Source organism: Mesoplodon densirostris, chromosome 3 (assembly GCF_025265405.1).
Source record: "Mesoplodon densirostris isolate mMesDen1 chromosome 3, mMesDen1 primary haplotype, whole genome shotgun sequence".
Lineage (NCBI taxonomy): Eukaryota > Metazoa > Chordata > Mammalia > Artiodactyla > Ziphiidae > Mesoplodon > Mesoplodon densirostris.
In genome coordinates this window covers 89,312,219-89,332,448 of record NC_082663.1, presented here as the reverse complement: position 1 = coordinate 89,332,448, position 20,230 = coordinate 89,312,219, and the positions used below count along the sequence as shown (strand labels likewise).

General features: G+C 38.2%; 1 protein-coding gene across 2 annotated transcripts in view; it reads left to right on the top strand.

The window, feature by feature from the left end:
- Positions 1-20,230, top strand: part of EFNA5 (ephrin A5) — a 278,842-nt gene that overhangs the window by 228,031 nt on the left and 30,581 nt on the right. For both annotated transcript variants that reach the window (XM_060091838.1, XM_060091837.1), the window contains exon 2: positions 4,004-4,296. In XM_060091838.1, coding sequence (XP_059947821.1) covers positions 4,004-4,296 — 293 coding nt within the window. The remainder of the gene's footprint in view (positions 1-4,003; positions 4,297-20,230) is intronic.

Sequence of the window (20,230 nt, the reverse complement as noted above, 5' to 3'; positions counted from 1 at the left end):
ACCCAATAAGGATTTCATGTGACAACAGATGTAAAGCCATAAAATAGCAGATCCTGGACATGGCAAATATTTGTTGCATCAGTGAATGTAGGAGAGAACTGAAACCCCATCAAGAATTGGGGGCTTCCCTGGTGGCGCAGTGGTTGAGAGTCCGCCTGCCGATGCAGGGGATGTGGGTTCGTGCCCCGGTCCGGGAAGATCCCACATGCCGCGGAGCGGCTGGGCCCGTGAGCCATGGCCGCTGAGCCTGAGTGTCCGGAGCCTGTGCTCCGCAACAGGAGAGGCCACAACAGTGAGAGGCCCGCGTACCACAAAAAAAAAAAAAAAAAAAAAAAAAGAATGAGAATCATCCCTCTGGCGAAATACAGAGTGGACCTAAGAACTTGACTTTAGCAATTAAATCTCAGTTCTGAGGTCAGGCTGCTTGGGTTTGAATTCTGCCTCCACCTTTTATTATTCCTGTCACACTGGGCATGTTGCTTGACTTCTTAATCTCAGTTTCCTCATCTCTAACTGGGTGTACTAATAGTGTCTATTCTGTGGCGTTGTGATGGAGATTAAATTGAGATAATGAATGTAACGTAATAACCACTCAATAATATTAGCCATACATATGTGCTTCTTCACAGTAAGGCCAGAAAAGAATGATTCAGTGTGACTTCGTAGTCAAAGAGCGTAATTTGGAATAGTCTTAGACTATCTAACTCTCAACCTTTCTTTGGATTGTACTTAGCTACATTATACAGATGCCTTTTATGAGTTCCAATTGGTCACTGTTTTTTTTTTTTTTTTTTTTTTTTTTTTTTTTTTTTTTTTTTTTTTTTTTTTTTTTTTGCGGTGTGCGGGCCTCTCACTGTTGTGGCCTCCCCCGTTGCGGAGCACAGGCTCCGGACGCGCAGGCTCCGGACGCGCAGGCTCAGCGGCCATGGCTCACGGGCCCAGCCGCTCCGCGGCATATGGGATCCTCCCAGACCGGGGCACGAACCCGTATCCCCTGCATCGGCAGGCGGACTCTCAACCACTTGCGCCACCAGGGAGGCCCTGGTCACTGTTTTTATGTTCACATTGTCCATTCCTTGAAATTTACATTAGTAAAATAATTTATGCAAATTGAATATCTGAAACAGAAGTGCAAGTTGATTCTTTGGTAAATCATAATCATTTCTTTGTCATGTGCATAGAAGGGTATAAGCGTTAATTGCTGGGACAATCTCATGTTTAAAATTGGCTCCACAGTGATTCACTCAACACCCCACACAAAGTAAATTGTCACCAGAAAAGGATAACTGGTCAACCCAATGTAAAATGGGTCTTCAGTCTCATGGTTTGCTTTATTAAGATTATAGCAGAATTAACAGGGATAAAAGCTTAGGAAAAGGGTAGCTAAACTTGAGGCACCAAAAACCGTGACAATTTGTAGAATAAAGCAATAACCGAATGGGTCCAGACAGTGGCAGTTTTCTTAATTTTCACTTTTAAGCAGTGTCCACTGCCAGTAGAAGCTAAGATGAGTGGCACTTAGGGAAAGGAAAAACTTCCCCCTTGAATGTCTTTAAAATCTATAATAATAATAATATAATAATATAAAGTGCATCTGGGCATTGCCTTCTGCTGCAGTTCTTGTCTGGCTCTCAGCCAGAACTGTCAGCCTACTCTGAGTGCTGATGATTCACATCCCAGCACCCTTTTATCTGAACGTTGCAGTGTCTTTTCTTTGTACTTTGGCAGTGATGTTACCTTGATGTTCAAAAATCTCTTAAAAGCAACACAGGCTTTCCTTGTATCTTGACAAATCGTTGTCTGCCAGTAATGAAGAAAAAGAAAACCTGGTTTCGTCATCACTGTAGATATAAGGAAATAAATACTTCTGAGGGTTTGTTTTTAAAAATGGTTATGTGTTTTGAGATCCTCTAACTGAGAAGTGATCTGATCATCTTTCCCTATTTCTCTTGAATAAATCAACATGCTGCTTTTCAAAAGCACAGAGCAAGTGGAGTTTCTGGGGATCATTTGATATTTGAGGACGGACAGAATTTAGGATTTTTGTATGATTTCCTTTCTTCTGGGATTTTTAAAACGGGAAACCTGGGCATTATTTTTATTTCTGTTGTATGCTCTTACTGCCATTGTTTAAAAAGTAATACTTTGTTACTTACCTATTTTAATATATCCTGTTAATAGTAACAGTGCTTTATATTCACGTATGCTTTTCATACATTTCCTCATCTGAGGCTTGAAGCAGCTGTGTGAGGTCAGCAAGGAAGATTCTCATTATTATTCTACTTCACATGTGAGGAAACTGAGGCTCAGGATGGCTTATGACTCTCCTACTCAACCAGCAGCAGATCTGGTTCTACTCACTCAAAATAAGTAGCTCTTCCACTTTTACCACGGTGTATTTCAGAAGGGAATCTCAACTTTGTCAATGAATATTTAGCATCCAGAGCAAAGGTAGTATTCACAACAACCTGTCAGAGGTCCTTGTTATGTGTGGGTGCTGCATTTTAAGGAGAACACTGGGAAACTAGAAGATGTGAAGAGGGTCAAAATACTAGTATGATGAGGAGTCTGGAAACTATACCAGAAATAACCAAAGGAATCAGGATTTTCAAGTCTGGAGAAAGGAGGATACAGAGAGAGATACAGCTGACATCTCCTAATGTTTTATGTACTACCTGGTGGAAGAGGAATTAGATTTGCTCTTTGTAATTTCAGGCAGCAGAAGTAGGATCACTGGATGGAAATTACACAGAAGTGGATTTATGCTCAATATAAGAAGAAACTTGCTAACATTTAGAGATGTCCAAAGATAGAATAGACTAGCTCACCGTCACTGGGAAGTGTTCTCCCTGAGACTGTCTGACTTGTAGATTTTATGACTTTATGGGCATTGTATTTCAGCAGTGACATAGTTTTGTGATGACCCTCCTAAGGGCTCAGAGAAGAATTTCCTCACCAGCTAAAAACAAAGGGGTTTTGTAGGCTTTTCCACTCTGATTTTAGAAAGTTGTGTACATAACAATTCCTGTTTCACACACCACTGGGTCCTGGGAAAAACTGTTCAGTTGATGGGGAAAGGCACATTAGTTAAAACAAATAAGCAAAACTTTTTTAAGATAAGAATTGAAGCAGACACTGTGATGTGGGCAGTGGTGTGTTTGTGTGCACACATTTTAACTCTTTCAGGATGAAGTGGCCGTGGTTTTGCTGTTTTCATCTGACTTCTTACTTTCTCTACTCCTCAGTCCAGCCCTAGAACACAACCTATGAAAGTGAAAGAAATGGACAGAAAAGTCATTCGACCTAGATGGTTTCAATTTAATAGGGAAAGGGAGAGGGCATCAAAACAGAGATTGGCTAAAACGAGTTTGTGACAAAAGCAGATTTACTAAGGGAAACACCTAACTAGGATCCTAAGTCTTGGTTCCAGGTCTAGCTCAGTGGCTCATTGCTTCATCATTATGCCTTCGGGTTTTATTTTCCTCTAGAGTGGAAGTGTTGTTCTAGGAATTTTCTTTTCAGCTTTAAAATTTTATGATTCTAATTCTCTCAATTTTATCACTCTAATTGTCCACAGTTGCATAGGAGATTAAGAATGGTCTCAGTTATAACAAAAACAATTCATTTATTCTTTAAATTTCTTACTCATTTATTCAAAAACATTTATTAAATGAAACACTATTTTAGAAATATGAAAACTCTGATTTTAACAATGAAAGGAAAACAGCAAATCAGTACCTTTAATACTTAAAATGAAAGTGAAGCGCTCCATTGGTAGGGTACTTTGAAACAACGGTAATAGAATTCCTCTGTAAAATGGCATGCTGTTATTTAGATTTGGAACAGCAACAATTCAAACCATGCCTCAAATCATATGGCACCAAATAAAAACTTACTATAATAAATCTTTAGCCTGAGCGTTATTAATGGGTTCAACCACTGATTCCAAGCAGGAAGCTGCCTTTCCTCTATGAATAATCCTATCTTTTTCCTCTTCCAACAGATTTCAGAGGGGTGACTACCACATTGACGTCTGTATCAATGACTACCTGGACGTGTTCTGCCCTCACTATGAGGACTCAGTCCCGGAAGATAAGACTGAGCGTTATGTCCTCTACATGGTGAACTTTGATGGCTACAGTGCCTGCGACCATACTTCCAAAGGGTTCAAGAGATGGGAATGTAACCGGCCTCACTCTCCAAATGGACCACTCAAGTTCTCTGAAAAATTCCAGCTCTTCACACCCTTTTCCCTAGGATTTGAATTCAGACCAGGCCGGGAATATTTCTACATCTGTAAGTATACAAAGATTTATCATGTTGTAGGGCAGCTTTAAGAACCCAGACTGATTTTTTTGCCGTGCTTCAGAGAATTGCAGAGTGCTGGACTCTGCATTATAGATGTCTCCTTGTACATGCATACATCAGGATCCCTAGATACATTAGCTGGGAATTGAGAGCACAAATTAGATTAAACACACAGCGCCTCTCCCCCTATGAAATTGCGTGTCAGCCTGTTCAGTGAACCACTGCTGACTTGTATTTCTTTTAAATGAAAATTGCTACCAAAGCTCAGGAAAAGAAAAAGAGATTCCTGAAAAAAGAATTAAAGGAAATAATTAAATTTACATAGCTTGGAGTCATTGGATTTCTCATTCAGGTGTCAGCAATATCCTTTCAATCATCCACATTTTCAGTTGGAGAAAGCCAAAACTCCTGCAAATGTCAGCAAGCTGATGATAAATACTCTCTTTGCACCAAGGAGAAAAGACAATTATTAAGAGCAGCTGTGTCTTTAAACAGGAAAGAGTGTGAAGAAGTATCTTGGTTTTTTCTCCATCTTACACACCATCACTTCTTCAGGCATCATACTGGTCATGTATTCTAGGTAAATGCTTCTCAAACTTCACTGTGCACAGGTCACCTGGGGATCTTGTTATAATGCAGATTCTGATTCAGGGGGCCTGGGGTGGGGCCCGAGATGTGGTATTTGGAAAGCTCCCCGGTGATGCCACTGCTGCTGGGTCTATGGACCACAGTTGAGTTAGCAGGGTTATAGGAAATACTTAATTTAGGCAGCTTGCTGTGTATCTGGACTTGCGTTTAACTAGTATCAGATAGTTAAGCTATCTGGCCTTTCCCACGTGTTTTGACTGTCAGCTGAAGGAGTTAAATGTTAAAAGTACTTTGTTCAAAAGTACATTTACTAAAAAAAAAAAAAAAAAAAAGAAAAAAAGTACATTTACTGACCAGCTTATCACGGCTCAGAAATTTGGGGGAATGCAAGATGAAAAGACACTCCCTGTCCTCAAGGAGTGACTGTCTAGTGGGGAGCAGACATTTAAGTAGGCAGTGAAATTGGAAATAGACAGTTGCTGAGTGCCGATGAGTGCAGGGAGCCGTGGGAATGTAGGGGAGGTTGGACCTCACCTGCTTGGAAGAATCAGGAAGTGCAGAGCCTCCCAGTGTGCTGAGCTGCTTGCTCGTCCGCCTGCCAGGCAAACGAGATAAAGAACGTTCCTGGTTTTCTGATTCATTTCTTCAATCCCAGTGTCCTCCCCCACCTCTCCTCACCCACATGTTTTAAGTCTACAAGGATTTCTAGCTCCTCTTTTTCTCCAGAAAACAGAGTTTTCTAATAAGCCAGATTTCCCCATCACAAGGGCACCCTCACTTATATTGGAATTGAATTTAAAAAGGAAATTGAACAGCACCAGTTTTATTATTTCAGTACATATTTCAGTCGTTAGTCATGAAAAAACATGTAAAAGCCTTGATAGTATCTCACGTTCGATCCATAAAATAAGAAAAGGAATATTGAGTCCCGTGGATGGAGGAAACACTAGCGTACAGTGAATTCACATGTTCTCAGGCAGCAGGCTCTTGCCTTTTGCTGATTTTTTACTTTGTGAAAGAATCTCATTCAGCAAAGGAGAAAAAGGAAAAAGGAAGACTTCAGCTGTGAGACAGACTCATTAATTGCCTAACTCTAAAATATCATACTGATGTAAGAGGAAATTATTGCCAGTTTCAAAATTTTCACATGGTTTCTCGGATTAAGAAACAGCAACAAAAGCAAAAAGCAAAAATGAATAGAGGGCACTAAGATGGGAAACATACTCACCAGCTAACTAGTTGATTGCATGATTATTAGAAATTATAGAATCCATTGAGGTTCATAAGCAAGATGTTCTTATTCAAATACACCCATAGTGCTTATGACTGGTTTTTCCTCATTTGTGGTTAAATTCAATATTTCACTAAAAATCATTATGTGTCTTCTATAACATTCATTTAACGGAGTCATTTAACTGTCAAGGGCTCCTGTCAAAGTAATTGTTCAAAATATCAAGAGCTTTTTGCTGTTCAGCTGAGTTTAACCTGAATTACTTCTTTTAATGAAAGGTAAAATAGCACAAAATTAGCGGCAAAAAGACGTTCATTTACAAGAAGCGCAGTGGCCTCGTCATCGGTTAAATTGAATTTTCAACCATGTTTTAGAACCATAAGAGCATCCTTCTCTGTTTTTTTAGTAGGGAAAGGGTTTCCTCTCTTCCTTTCACTGCTGAGAGTGGACACCTTACAGACATTTCATATACTGTGGTCATAATTAAACTAAAGGATTCTTAGGGGAGAATTGGCCCTCAGTTGAATTTTCCTCTTTCCTAATGTGCATGGAATGAACAAGATGATTGGGAAATGGCTCTTTTCGCACTCATTACATTACATGGAGCCCTACTGCTGATCTCAGGAGTCAGCCTGACTGCCCACTTGTCAACTTTATAAAATGTCCTTACTAGGCCAGGGGTATATTTCAGCTCCTCAAGGACTTAAAATCTCTTCCAAGTTTTCCAAGAGAAAAATGAAAGCTATAGCTTTTTGACGGTCCTGCTTCAAGGTGCCGGAGGAAGGCTTAAGCTCAGGGGTGACTGCAGAGGACCGAAAGTCAGATACAAGCTTGAACTGGTCGGGGAGGGAAGAGGAATAGTTCATAACAGGAAGTCCACCTCATCACTTAGACTCAGGACACAAATCGGAGTGTTCTTATCAAGTTCTGCTTTATCTTCAGCGAGCTTTATTTCCTTCTTAATTTCTCCAAGTTATACAAAATTAAGAAAATACAGTAGTTGGAAATATCTCATGAAGTTTCCTGTTTACATTAAAAATAAAATACCATTCACGATTCTAGATCCTTTATTTGTCTCAAGAACGACTCTATGCCATGTCTTCCTTTCCTTGGGAACAGGCAGTGTACTAAGTTGTTGGAATCGCCGATTATTGGTCAGGCAGACTGAGCCCATCCTCTCTATCTGACAGATACTGTTTTTAATCTACAGGAGTCATTTTGGTAAGAGATTGGCATACTAAAATAACTAGAGAAGGTCGGTGGTTTTTCTACCAGTGAGAGATTTGCAGAACTGCCCGTCTAATAGATTATGGCAAGAGTCATTTATATAGACTTCCTAAGGCAAAGAGTTATTTTAGAAACTTCAAAAATTGTCATTTTAGAAATGATTCTCAAAAACATTAACCTAATGAGGACATGTTTGAAAGAAGTTTTGTGTCGTTATTTTTAATTTTATTTATTTATTTATTTTTGGCTGCATTGGGTCTTCGTTGCTGTGCACGGGCTTTCTCTAGTTGCGGAGAGAGGGGGCTACTCTGTTGCCGTGCGTGGGCTTCTCATTGCGGTGGCTTCTCTTGTTGCTCTAGAGTGCAGCCTCAGTAGTTGTGGCTCGCAGGCTCTAGAGCGCAGGCTCAGTAGTTGTGGCTCATGGGCCTAGTTGCTCCGTGGCATGTGGGATCTTCCCGGACCAGGGCTCGAACCCGTGTCCCCTGCACTGGCAGGCGGATTCTTAACCACTGCGCCACCAGGAAAGCCCTGTGTCGTTATTTTTAAATCAGAAGATGCAAAGGGGAATAAATAAGGGCACCATAAGTTATCTTCGTAAGTTAGTAGAACTGCTGATTTTGAATGTCCTCTTCTGTAAAGTAAGGAAAACTGAGTCCTGGGCCCTTCTCTTGACCTAACGAGGTATATGATTTTGGATAAATCATCTAATCTCTCTGGGTTTCTATTTCCACATCTGTAAAATAATGAGGTTGCAATAGATGATTTCAAACTTTCTTGGAGCTTTAATATATGTTATCATAGGGTCTGCACACTAGGGTAGAGTTAACATCTGTGAAATGGCCCAGCCCAAAGCCTTACTTAGTAGATGTTCAATAAATGCCAGTTAAAGGGATATTTTTAAGGAAAATGGAGAGTGGAGCAGCATATTAGAATTATTGAACTAGTTCTACATTGGCCACCTGATCCACGCCACCATCATGCATTGTCTTGACTAGCGTGGCAGGCTCCTATCTGTTTCCCCTCCTCATGTCACTTCTCTGTCAAAGCCCTCCAGAGACTTCTTGTCTCACCAAGACAAAATCCAAAGTCTCTAACCTGTCAAACAAGGTCCCCGGAGACAAGTCCTCTTCTCTTCCCCACCCTCAGTCTCTTGGACTTCTCCTCCTACCACCTCTGCCTATTGTCTCTATTCTGGCCACCCTGTCCCCCTCGTTCATCATACCTGCCCAGTGTCCCCTGACATCAAGGCCTTGGTTCTTTATCTTCTCTCTGCCTGAGGTTCTCACTGGCCCAGGTATCCACATCCCTTGCTCTCACTTGCTTTATGTTGGGCCAAAAAATATCTTTATCTGAGAGGCTCTTCTGACCTCCTTATATAAAGATAATATCAGTACCATTCTCTACACTCTTAACTCTGCTTTATTTTCACTCAAGTACTTAATCACATTATATATTTATGGTGGTTTGTTCATGGCTATTTCTGCTGTATGCCCTCTATTATATTGTTTGGCATGTAGTAGATGATCAATAAATAAGGCTCACTAGTGTTTATGTGGCACTCACTCTGTTCCAGGCACTGTTCTAAATACCCTACGGTTCTCAAAACAGCACTGTGAGGTACTGTTCTTATTTCCCATTTTACAGGTGGAGAAACTGAGGCACAGAAAAGTTAGGTAACTTGAAAAAAGTTCACACAAACAAGAAGTATGTAGCTAATCTGAGAAGAAATTGAGTAAACAACTAAAAGGAAGTGAAGAGATAAGGTCCTAGGTCTTATATGCTTAAAAAGAAAAAAAATGTATTTTGTATTAAAAAAAGATTAGAAATTATTAGCACTACTGTTTAGAGAATATTACTTTATAAACTCTACTGGAACCCCAAATCAGGTAGTGCAAGATACATTTTAAACACATTTTTACATTTTCAGCTCTCCAAAGGATACTCTTCCATCCCAACTGTATCTTCCCAGATGGTTGACCTTTTTAATACAATAACTTCAGAAAAGTTCTACTTTCAAAGAAATTCTTCTTAAATCCACTGAATATTCAGCATCCAGACTAAATTGTGATTGCACACTCGATTCAGGAAACGAGTGCTTTTTAATGAGAGACCTACAATAAGGAAGACAGATGTCATTTTTTTAAAATGATACTAAAAAGGCAGAGAATTCTTCTAGCATTTGCCACATCTAAGGTATAGCTGATCTCCTTCAAAAGAAGATACTTGGAGTAAAGATAGTTTATAGTCATAGTGCTCAGATGGAATCCAGGAGTTTCTGGGAGATTATTAGGGAATACTCTTCCTAAGCTTATTGGCAAGTAAACTTGAATACCCATGATGCTTTAGTTTTACTCCTTCATAATTGACATGGTGATGTAAGTATGGAGCTGGAAAATGTCCATTTCCTTGAAGTTAGAATTAATCCTAAAAAATCTCATCAATGAAAAGAACTTTCAAGGAGCTGAAACTTTCTGCTCCAGTCTTTTTGGTATACATATTTTTTTAAATTAGAAAGAAAATCATGAGGACAGTTTATGTTTCTGTGGGCATCATTCTTCAGTGCATACTTGAATGTATGTGGCTAACTGCTAATTCTCTGCTCTGTATACTTTAAAACTTACAGTCTTAAACTGTGAAGTAATTTTAATATCTACTACACAGTTTTTAAAACTGACAAAATAAGAAACCTAAATTCTGAAGAGATATCTTATTGAAATGATCAAGATCAGCTTCAGAAACCATTTGATTGTATAAGATGGTTACTGAGTATCCTTTAAGAAGTGTAAGAATATTCAGTAAATCCAGAGAATACTAATATAAAGAAAGTGCTTCACTTGCCAACGGGATATGTTCCAAAAGCTTATTTACAGGTGAGTTGTTTGGAACTTAGAGTGCAGTTTCTCACACAAGTGTTTCTAAAATCAGTCAAGCTCTCTGTAATGTGGAAAATTTGCTTAACCATAATGTTGATTTAAAACTGTATATTTTAAGTGAAAAAAATAGTAGAAAACAGCACATAGAAGAGTTGTTGAGTATTTGTTGAATGAATAAACACTGTAATAGTAAACCAAATAGAAAAAGCAATTAAAATTTTTCTTAGATGATACTGTTTGAGACAAGCAGATAAATTAGAAGCATTAGGTTTTGCTGCACCCACTGCAGCAGTTCCCTAGTTTCTTAGTAAAATTTTCTGATCATATGCTGGGGATTATATCAAAGGAGAGCAGGATACATTGCATCAAAGGAGAGAGTGGATCATGGTTAAAAAAAAAAAAAAAAAAGGCACAGACTCTGGTGAATGCACCTTTGGGCTCAAATCCCTCATCTATACTCTTAATAGCTATGTGACTTTGGGTAACTTAACCTCACCAAGCCTCACTTTCTTCATCTGTAAAATGGGTATATAATAATAGTTTATTATCACAATCTTTCTTATTTCCAAGGCTCAATTAAAGAAATATTTTTAAAGGACCAATTGACTACCAAAAAGATAACTTCAATAATCGACATCCCCCCAATTTTTCACCCTTTCAAGTTACAGCAACTTGAATAGCCCTGATTGATATTTTAGTTTAGTAAAAGAAAACCTCATAAATGCCTCATAAAAATTCACGTTTTAAGCCCATGCCCTATACTGTGAAGGAATATTACGCCAGTTTTACATATGCCTAAGGAAGTCTTCATCCCCCTTTAGATGTCTGGTTTTTCAGCAGCTTACTTTAGTAATCTACATTAAGAATTATTTTGGTCTTGACAGTTCACATGAATCTGCCTTTTTTCTGAGTTGTTCTTATTGAAATAGAAGAGTGTCAAAACAGCATATTTATCAAAGCAGGAGGTAATCTTTTTCATCTTTCATAGTCTTTTACTCTTGCAGGGGAGGTGACCTGTAAGTACAATGTACTTTATTAAAATGAACAACTCAATATTTGCTTCAACGTGTGTGTGCATTTTGCTTTTATTATCGAAAAATGTTTTTGATTACTGGAGTCTTATTTTAGCATTAAAGGTTCTAAGCACATACTTCAGCTGAGATTCAAGGGGCTTATAACTGAAATTTCCAGGGCTGTGGTCAAATACTAATTCACCTCCTGCATTTTTTTAGGTATGTAGAGTCAGAGCATGGTACTGAGTGATGCATATTTATATTAACAGAGAAGGGAGTTGAAGGGCAGTGTTAGGAAATTGAAAAATTTTAATATTTTCTAAAGTGGAAAAGAATGAATATGGCACAGACATCAAATAGTAATTGCTCAGATACAGAGTGTATCTTTTCTTTTTTTTTTTTTTTTTTTTTTTTTTTTTTTTTTGCGGTACGCGGGCCTCTCACTGCTGTGGCCTCTCCCGTTGCGGAGCACAGGCTCCGGACGCGCAGGCTCAGTGGCCATGGCTTACGGGCCCAGCCGCTCCGCGGCATGTGGGATCTTCCCGGACCGGGGCACGAACCTGTGTCCCCTGCATCGGCAGGCGGACTCTCAACCACTGCACCACGAGGGAAGCCCCAGAGTATATCTTAATTGCCAAAATTTAGGGTTTTTCTTAAGTTTAAAAAAATTTTTAACAAACAATGAAATAGTTTTTCTCTACTTAGACACTAGACGTTTGTCTGGGATTATATCAGATTTCTGTCTGAAAATAGTCATTCTATTCCCTTCGTATACTTCCAGTGGTCTTTAGTGAACCTGCAAGAATGCACCTTTTTATTTAAAGAATGAGTTTAGAGAATTGTGTCGGTTTCAAGTTGTCCATTGCCATCTTTTAGGAAAGCTTGAATGGATTTCAAGGGCTATTAAATGAAGGATAAAGAACATAAAAGAGGATATTTAGAGACTTCAGGATATTTTTCTGTGTTAACTGTAGGTTTCCCTTATGAAAATGGTTGTTTATTGCCAGGTACCCTGTTAACCTTCTGAATGGGAAGGCTGGGTGTCAGCTCAGGCACGTCTAGAGCACAGATGCTTCACCTGGTGTGTTTCACAGAGTCTGAGTGAAATCAAAGGTGGAGGAGGCATACCGCAAAAAAAAAAAAAAAGGTGGAGGAGGCAATTAATAGGAACAAAGGATGTTTTAAAACACTTTATTATTTTTAAAATTTTGGGCAGTATCATTTGATCAAGTAGGGAGAATTTTAAAAAGAAATGCATGCCCTATTAAATGACTAAAGGATGAGATACTGTTAAAAAGAATCAGAGAAATGAATGCTGGGTTTGTGAGAAAGGAAACTGGGGCAAACATCACTGCTTAATAGATTTTGACTTCAGGACCGTTCTTAAAAGTTTGCAAAGGGAGCCTTAAAACCTATTGAATAATTGGGGCTTGCTGGCAATTCATGGTGTCAGCCATAAGAAACAGAAGACTCATAAGAATTCTTCCCCTTTGCTCGAATTTTTCAAAGGCTGCCACACTCAGATAAGTTCAAAAACAAAATAATTTCTGTGTTCCTTTTAAGAGTTTAAAATGCTACATTACAAGATTGAGGGAACATGTAGAGTTCTGACCTCCTAAGGGGGAGGAAGGAATTATGTCACCTTTTGCTTCCTTTTACCCCACTGAGACTAAATGCTGATGTGGAAACAAATGAAAGGACTGTTCTTTTTAATCCCTAAATGTCAGAAGTGGCTGCATTGCTGAGAGAAAAAACGCACCTGATTAACTGTGTAATTTCACAGGGAAGCGGTAATTCTCAGCCTTATAAACAAGTAATGTACTAATTTGGTTTCAGAGTTAACTGAAAGCAGTTTAATGAGCTGCTGTGTCATGTGTATGTGCAGTGTTACATAGAGCAGATGCCAGGAGAAATGGAAATAACATGCCATTGACACTTGGAATAACAGTGTTTATACTCCATTGACTTTGGGTTGTCAGCGTGGGATTCTCTGTGTTTCCCTTAGTAACTTATTAAGGCAACTGTACTCCAGTGTGATGATGTCTAAGTGTCATTTTTTGTAAATTAACACAAGCATGCACACATGAAATGCATAGTCAATCTTCAGAAAAAAATAGTATTTCCTCATATAGATGACCAAAATATTATCCATGAAGCATGCACACAGAGTGAAAGGTGACTCTGTCAACATTGTGCATGCTGGAAGAACAGTATTTTGGCCTTTCGTCAGAAGAAATACTGTTTCTACAGATTTTCCCACTCATCTATTCGTGCTCTATTTTAACAGAACGGTCATGTAACTCTCAGTTTGAAAGTTGTCAGACAGCCTCACAGCAGGCTTATATTATCTACAGAGTTCTTTATGAGGAAATATAAATCACCACAAATGAGACTTTTCACAGCCAGAGATATGTAGAAATTTGTGTCAGTGCTTTGCTGGCTTGCTAAAAAATATCTCTAGGCTCCAAAGCTCTCTCACAACTCATCCCCACTCCCTACCCTTTTGGGAAGCAATTCTCAAAGCTTGAGATTTATGGTCCAGAGGGCTGATAGTGGCTATAAAGTTTTCTATTTTCTCTTTTCTTTAATATTAATGCAGAGAACGAGACGTTATCATTCATTATTTTAGTTCATGAGTATCCTGTGGGCTTGAAATATGGTTTCTGGGGATATGGCTTACGTCTGTTTAATGGGGGAAATATGTGGACTTTGGCAACAGGCTTCCTTCCCATCAAATATTTTTAGGCAGGTTGTAGAAAGTCCACGTTAGGAAGAGAACTTTAATAGATGGCCTATATCCAGGTTTAGTTTTAAAATTTAAAGCTTTACAAAATATTAATTCATTCTGAGCCCCAAAAGTAAAATATCATGAATTGGAGAATAACCAGCCAGTCTATTATTGTTAGAAATTGGAATTACAATATCTTTTTCATTTTACTATTTTCAGAGATGTGCAATATTTCCAACTAGTTTTATCTACATTCATGTTAGGTAAGTTTTAGTTTATAGTTAGCACTCCCATTTACAGCCAAATCTTTAAAAACAATGTCTCTGAGTCATTAAGAATATATATTGTTTTTAATTTGAACCTGCCCAAATTTTAGTAGCTCCAATATCTGGATTCTAATGTAAACTGTCTTTTTCAGACTTTTTAAAAAATAAATTTATTTATTTATTTTTGGCTGCCTTGGGTCTTCGTTGCTGCACGCAGGCTTTCTCTAGTTACGGCAAACAGGGGCCACTCTTTGCTGCCGTACGCAGGCTTCTCATGGCGTTGGCCTCTCCTATTGTGCATCACGGGCTCTAGGCGTGTGGGCTTCAGTAGTTGTGGCTCACGGGCTCTAGAGCGCAGGCTCAGCAGTGTGGCCACGGGCTTAGTTGCTCCACGGCATGTGGGATCCTCCCGGACCAGGGCTCGAACCCGTGTCCCCTGCATTGGCAGGCGGATTCCTAACCACTGTGCCACCAGGGAAGCCCTTTCAGACTTATTTTTAACAAAAGTTTCTCAAAGTCAATTTTCTCCCTAAATACATCATCACAGGCTCTGACTAAAATCTGAATTGATGAGGTTTCCCTGTATGTTTTGCTTTAACCGTTTCAGTGGGTCCTCAGCCTTGAATTCAGAACTTCTTGCTCTATTGTAGGCCTCATTTTTAAGGAATAAATCTAAACAAGGAGAGTAAAAATAGATGCCAAATATATGACAGGTGATTTTTTTTTTTTTTTTTTTTTTTTACTTTTAATAGATTGCCTAAAGATCTTGCTATATACACCAGGGGCAGGGGCAGTTCAGTTTGGTCAATTTTGAGACCACGTAATGAATATTGTAATGATTTAAATAAAGGTCAGTTCAGAATTTTCTGGGGGGGGGGTTTCCATAAAAAAAAAAAAAAGATTGTGTCGAGAGGAAGACAGTAAAGATGTGAAGTGCTGATTTGACAGGCAAGGTGGAATTCAGGTCTCAGGGCTTAGATACTATCCTAACTTTAGTGCCCAACCTGCATAGGGGAGTAAAAAAGCATCCTTTTGCTAAAGGCTTAATCATACATTGCCTGAAAACTGCTCCCCTAACAATAATGCTCCCCGTGGTAATCATAATGATGTGATTTAGCATTTATTGCAAGTTTACTATGTGCCAGGCACTGTATCAAACACTCTACTTGTTTTAACTCATTGAATTCTCATCTGTGAGGTGGGTACTATTATTATCCCCATTGTGTAGATGAGGAAACTGAGGCTGAGAGCAGTTAAGTAACTTGCCTGAGATCCTGTAGTTTGCAGTGGAGTCAGGATTTGAACCCATGCAGTTTGATTCCAAGTCTAAACTTGTTATTCACTTGTATCATAATAAATATTTTTTATAATAAATACTTTAAAAGAAGTTAAAAGGAGAGAGATTTGAAGCACCCTTGGCAAGTGATTAGGTAAGTCCTACCTACACCCTGGAACTCAAGGCAGACCCAGCTCTAAAAATGGCTAATGTGATGTATAGAGGGATGTTTCATGTCAACCTATCCCTGAGACTCACATACTAGGATGTTCATGGATTTTTAAAACAAAGTAGAGCCCTATTGGTTTGTGGGGTCAGAACATGATGACATAATAAAATGTGTCACTCACTCTTCCTGCTTCAGTTGGAATGAAGACATTTAATGATTAGTGAGACTACTGGAAGTCTATGTCTCTTTGGTACCCTGAGTCATTTTTCAGAGGTTTAAATTTGATGAACAGAATCAGTAGCACATTGTAGGCATTGGTGGATATTACGCAAAGCCTGGTGACTGTCTCAACATCGCAGCTTGTTAACATGACACGCTGGGGATTGCCTGTTGCCTTCACACATCCTTAAGCAGCACAGCAGCTGCAATTACTGTTTCTATTATTATTAGTTGTACTTGCTGTTGCTGTCGTTGTTATTTAAAATCCACGAGTTTTTCACAGACTTGGTTATTACACATTTTTTCAAATTCAAGAAAAAGGAGTAGAGATTCTATGAGAAGAGCCACTTGGAGAACTTACAGCATTTGAAATCTTTAGAATGAGGTTCAGGAATCGCAGCAGCCAGCCGTGTGTAGCACCCAGATATTTTTTTTAACTTTTTACTTTGTATTGGAGTATAGTGGATTAACATTGTTGTGTTAGTTTCAGGTGTACAGCAAAGTGATTCAGTTATATACGTGTATGTATTCTTTTTCAAATTCTTTTCCCAATTAGGTTGTTACAGAATACTGAGCAGCATTCCCTGTGCTATACAGCAGGTCATTGGTTATCCATTTTAAATATAGCAGTGAGTCCCATTTTACAGGTTAGGAAGCCAAAGCACAGACTGGTCAAATAACTTGTCAAAAATCACACTGTCCGTGTGTGGCAATGGCCAGAGTTGAGCATCCCAACTTCAGCGTTCATGCTCTTAGCTCTTTTCCCTGAATGGCAAGTAATGTTTGGAAGCTTATTCCATAAATACTACCAATACTTATGAAAAAATTATTCTCATCTCAGAGATATAAATACCCTTTACTTCAATTTCTATTGTTTCTATATTGCCTTCAGCTTCATTGCCATTGCTGCAGAGTTTTAGGGTGTTTGTTTGTTTTTTGCATAGGTTTTTATGATGTTTCTGTTAAGTGAAATTGCTAAATCAATAACATTTGCTGGATTATTAATCAAATAGCTGAATTTCTGGCCTTTTAATATGATGTGGTAGTTTATTAAAGTCCATTTTAGAAGATTTATTGTAGTTATTTCCTAAAATATTTATATTAAAAATGCTATACAAATCCATTTGTTAAACTTCACTTAGGCTGTCAGTACTTGTACAACATTAAATTTGTAGAAAATCTACAGTGGCTACAGAAGGATATACTTCAGTATTATGTATTATTTTCTCATTAGTCAACCCTTCAGTTCTCACTGAGCTGTGTTTACCCATCAGGCCAATGTAGCAGACACCATAGGGCAACAATAGAAAGTACTCGATGTAATTTTTTTCCTCCGGGAGCTCATAGTCCAATATGAGAAAAATGTATCCATGAAAATGATAGCAAAAAAAGGAGTAAATCACAAGATTGACACTGTCCATAAAAAAAAGAAAAGAAGATTGCGTCAAAAGGAAGATGCTAAAGATGTGAAGTGCTGATTTGACAGGCAAGGTGGAATTCAGGTCTCAGGGCTTAAGATACTGTCCTAACTTTAGTGACCCACCTGCATAGGGGGGTAAAAATGCAGATTCTTGGAACCCTCTCCCAGAAAGTCTGACTCATTCAATTTTATTAGGTTGCAGTAGGGAATTTCATTTTTAACAAGCCCTCGAGAAATTTCCCCTGAAGGTGATTTCGTGCCACACTTTGGGAACATTGGCTTAAAGTGGGAGTAGATGGGTCTGAATTCAAGACATAGAAGAAGTGGGTATTAGAGGATTTGAGTGAATGGAACAGCAGCATCAGTGTTGAGAAAAGGCAGTCTTTGTTATATGAATATTTGTTTAAACTGGGGAACTCTGGTCAGAGAGAGACCATGCTAGTCCTAGTCTACAGTAAAGACTAAGATAAACTAAGATTCTGGGAGTCAGCTCACTCACCAGGGTCATAACAAATTTTTCCTCTGCCTCACAAAGCAAACTGTCTCATTTGCTTCACCTGTAAATAAGATACAATTTCACCAGGCTGCTGCAAAGAAGAACTAGGTAACCCTTTGGAGGGTTTTGTATGTCTTATACAACTCTAAAAATTTTTGTTATAAAATGAGTTCCTTTTACAAAGTGGTAGACTTTGTTAAGTGAGGATAAGAATCAGAAAGCCATGTAAAAATAGAGAGGAAACAGGCATGATATCAAGTGATAAGAAATATTCATTTTGGACCAAGAGTTTAGAAGGAAAATGTGTGCCTGGGGAGGAAGGAAAGAATAGTGAGTAGTTCCTGTAATATTCTATTTATATAACACGAGGTTTTTGGAAGGTACATTAAAGAGGTGGGTACCTATTGTCTGTGACCTTTCGTGCTTGTCAGTTTATGTTTTCTTCTCCCTGATGTTTAGTTAGAGTCTGATGAAAAAGGACTATATCTAAATGGAGCCATGATTTGGTTTTGATTAAAGCTCAACAGTAATGTATATTTAATCACTATTTACTACTTATAGAGTTAGACAGCAATCATGTTTTTAACCATATAATATGTTCTGATTCTTAGAAAATAAGACCATTATTTAATAGGTTCCTTTTAAAAATACTATTAAGTGCAGAAAAATAGATGAAAATGAGGAGATCTGGGTCTTGAGTCCATCACTTATTAGGTATGTTAATTTGGGCAGGAGACTTCAAGCCATGCCTCAAGTTTTCCATATATAAATGAGTTAAAGTGCTAGTTTAATAAATGGTATTCTTAATATTGATATTTGAAAGGCAATTAGTTACTTTCTGAGTTTCTGTCAAAATTAATGGTAGCTACCATGACAAGTTTTTATGGGTACTTTAAATTATACATCTACATGTGTCAAAAATAGTTCCTCTCATCATCTAGTTTGAAATACACTGGTGGTCGGAAATAGCTGACTGTCATTTACTCACAAGGGCATTTTTCTCACACTCTTTGCAGGATCAAATATGACCAAAATGTATTAAATTAGTTCACTGTGGTTCATTTAGAATATTCTACAAGGGTAAAGATGCAGAAATACCAGCCTGTCACTTAGAGAACCATTCTTTGGATCACGTCCAAGTCTGAAGTGGTCAGTTGAATTCGTTCAAAATATTTTCCAGGGCTAACTAGAAAATTGCTTCACCATTAGCAGGTTTTATGCACCTGTTTTTTCCCCCATAGAGTCTCATACCTGAGAATATGTTTTCCTAAACTGAAAAACTCAGCTGTAGTCTAAATGAAATGGGATAAATTATCTTTTTCACAATTATCCATTAAAGGAAGAATTAGAATTAATATTAATCACAGATGTTTCATCAAGTTTTATTATCAACCAGATTGACTGCCAAAGTGCTTTCTGGAAGACATTTTCTCTCCCTCCCCCGCCTGCTACTGAGAACAAACTGTTATTATGGGTCCTTAGATAAAGATGAATGGTTTTGGCAATTTATTTGAGGAAATCTGTATTTTACTGTACATTCCACTTCAGTCCAAGTCATCTCTGAAAGGCATGGCTTGTCATCTCCTTGATAAAATTATACAATTAAGACAAGTTGGTGTCTTCCAACTTGATTCTTAATTCTTTCTACCATCAGAAACAGATTAATCAATAAGGAACCCAAGGATTATATCACCTGACCCATATTTTTTAAATTGTGGCAAGCCTTGTTTATAGATAAAATAAGCAAAATGCCTATCTAATCTTAGAATATGAGCAGCTATATTTTTACCCATCACCCTTAAATTTCATTTTTATATCCACTCTCTTTCTGGAAAAATTCATCTCCAACTGCGTGACCCTTATAATAATGATGAATATTTGATAATGTCCCTCATCCATTTGCAATGTACCCCATAGATGAGTACTATATTCATTAAGCGTTTCCACTTGTAAACAATTTTTATCAATTCTAGCTAACTTAAACAAAAAAAGAATTCTTTCCCTACTAAAGAGATTATTTCAACTGAAGACCTCGGGATGGACAGAAACCAAGGCAATGCTGGGGATCTAGAACATAGAAACAAGTAAATAATTAGAATTATATCATCAAGACCCAACCATTGGATTTCCTCAACTCTAACATTCCTCCGTTCCTTGGATCAGTCTACTCAGGATTCAGATTCCTGGGAAAAGGAATTTGGCATATATGCCTTTCCTTTGGAAAGAATGAAGAGCACCTTGACTGACAACCCCACCAAGACTGCATGGAATAAGGAAAGAGGAGTTCTTCAACGTTTTTGTTATTGTTGTTTGGTTTTTAACCTAAGGAAGTTAGGCAGTGATGCTGAGTAGGTGGAAACCACCACTGACCAAAACATAGGTATATTTCATTGACAAATAGTAGTGTAGAACACGT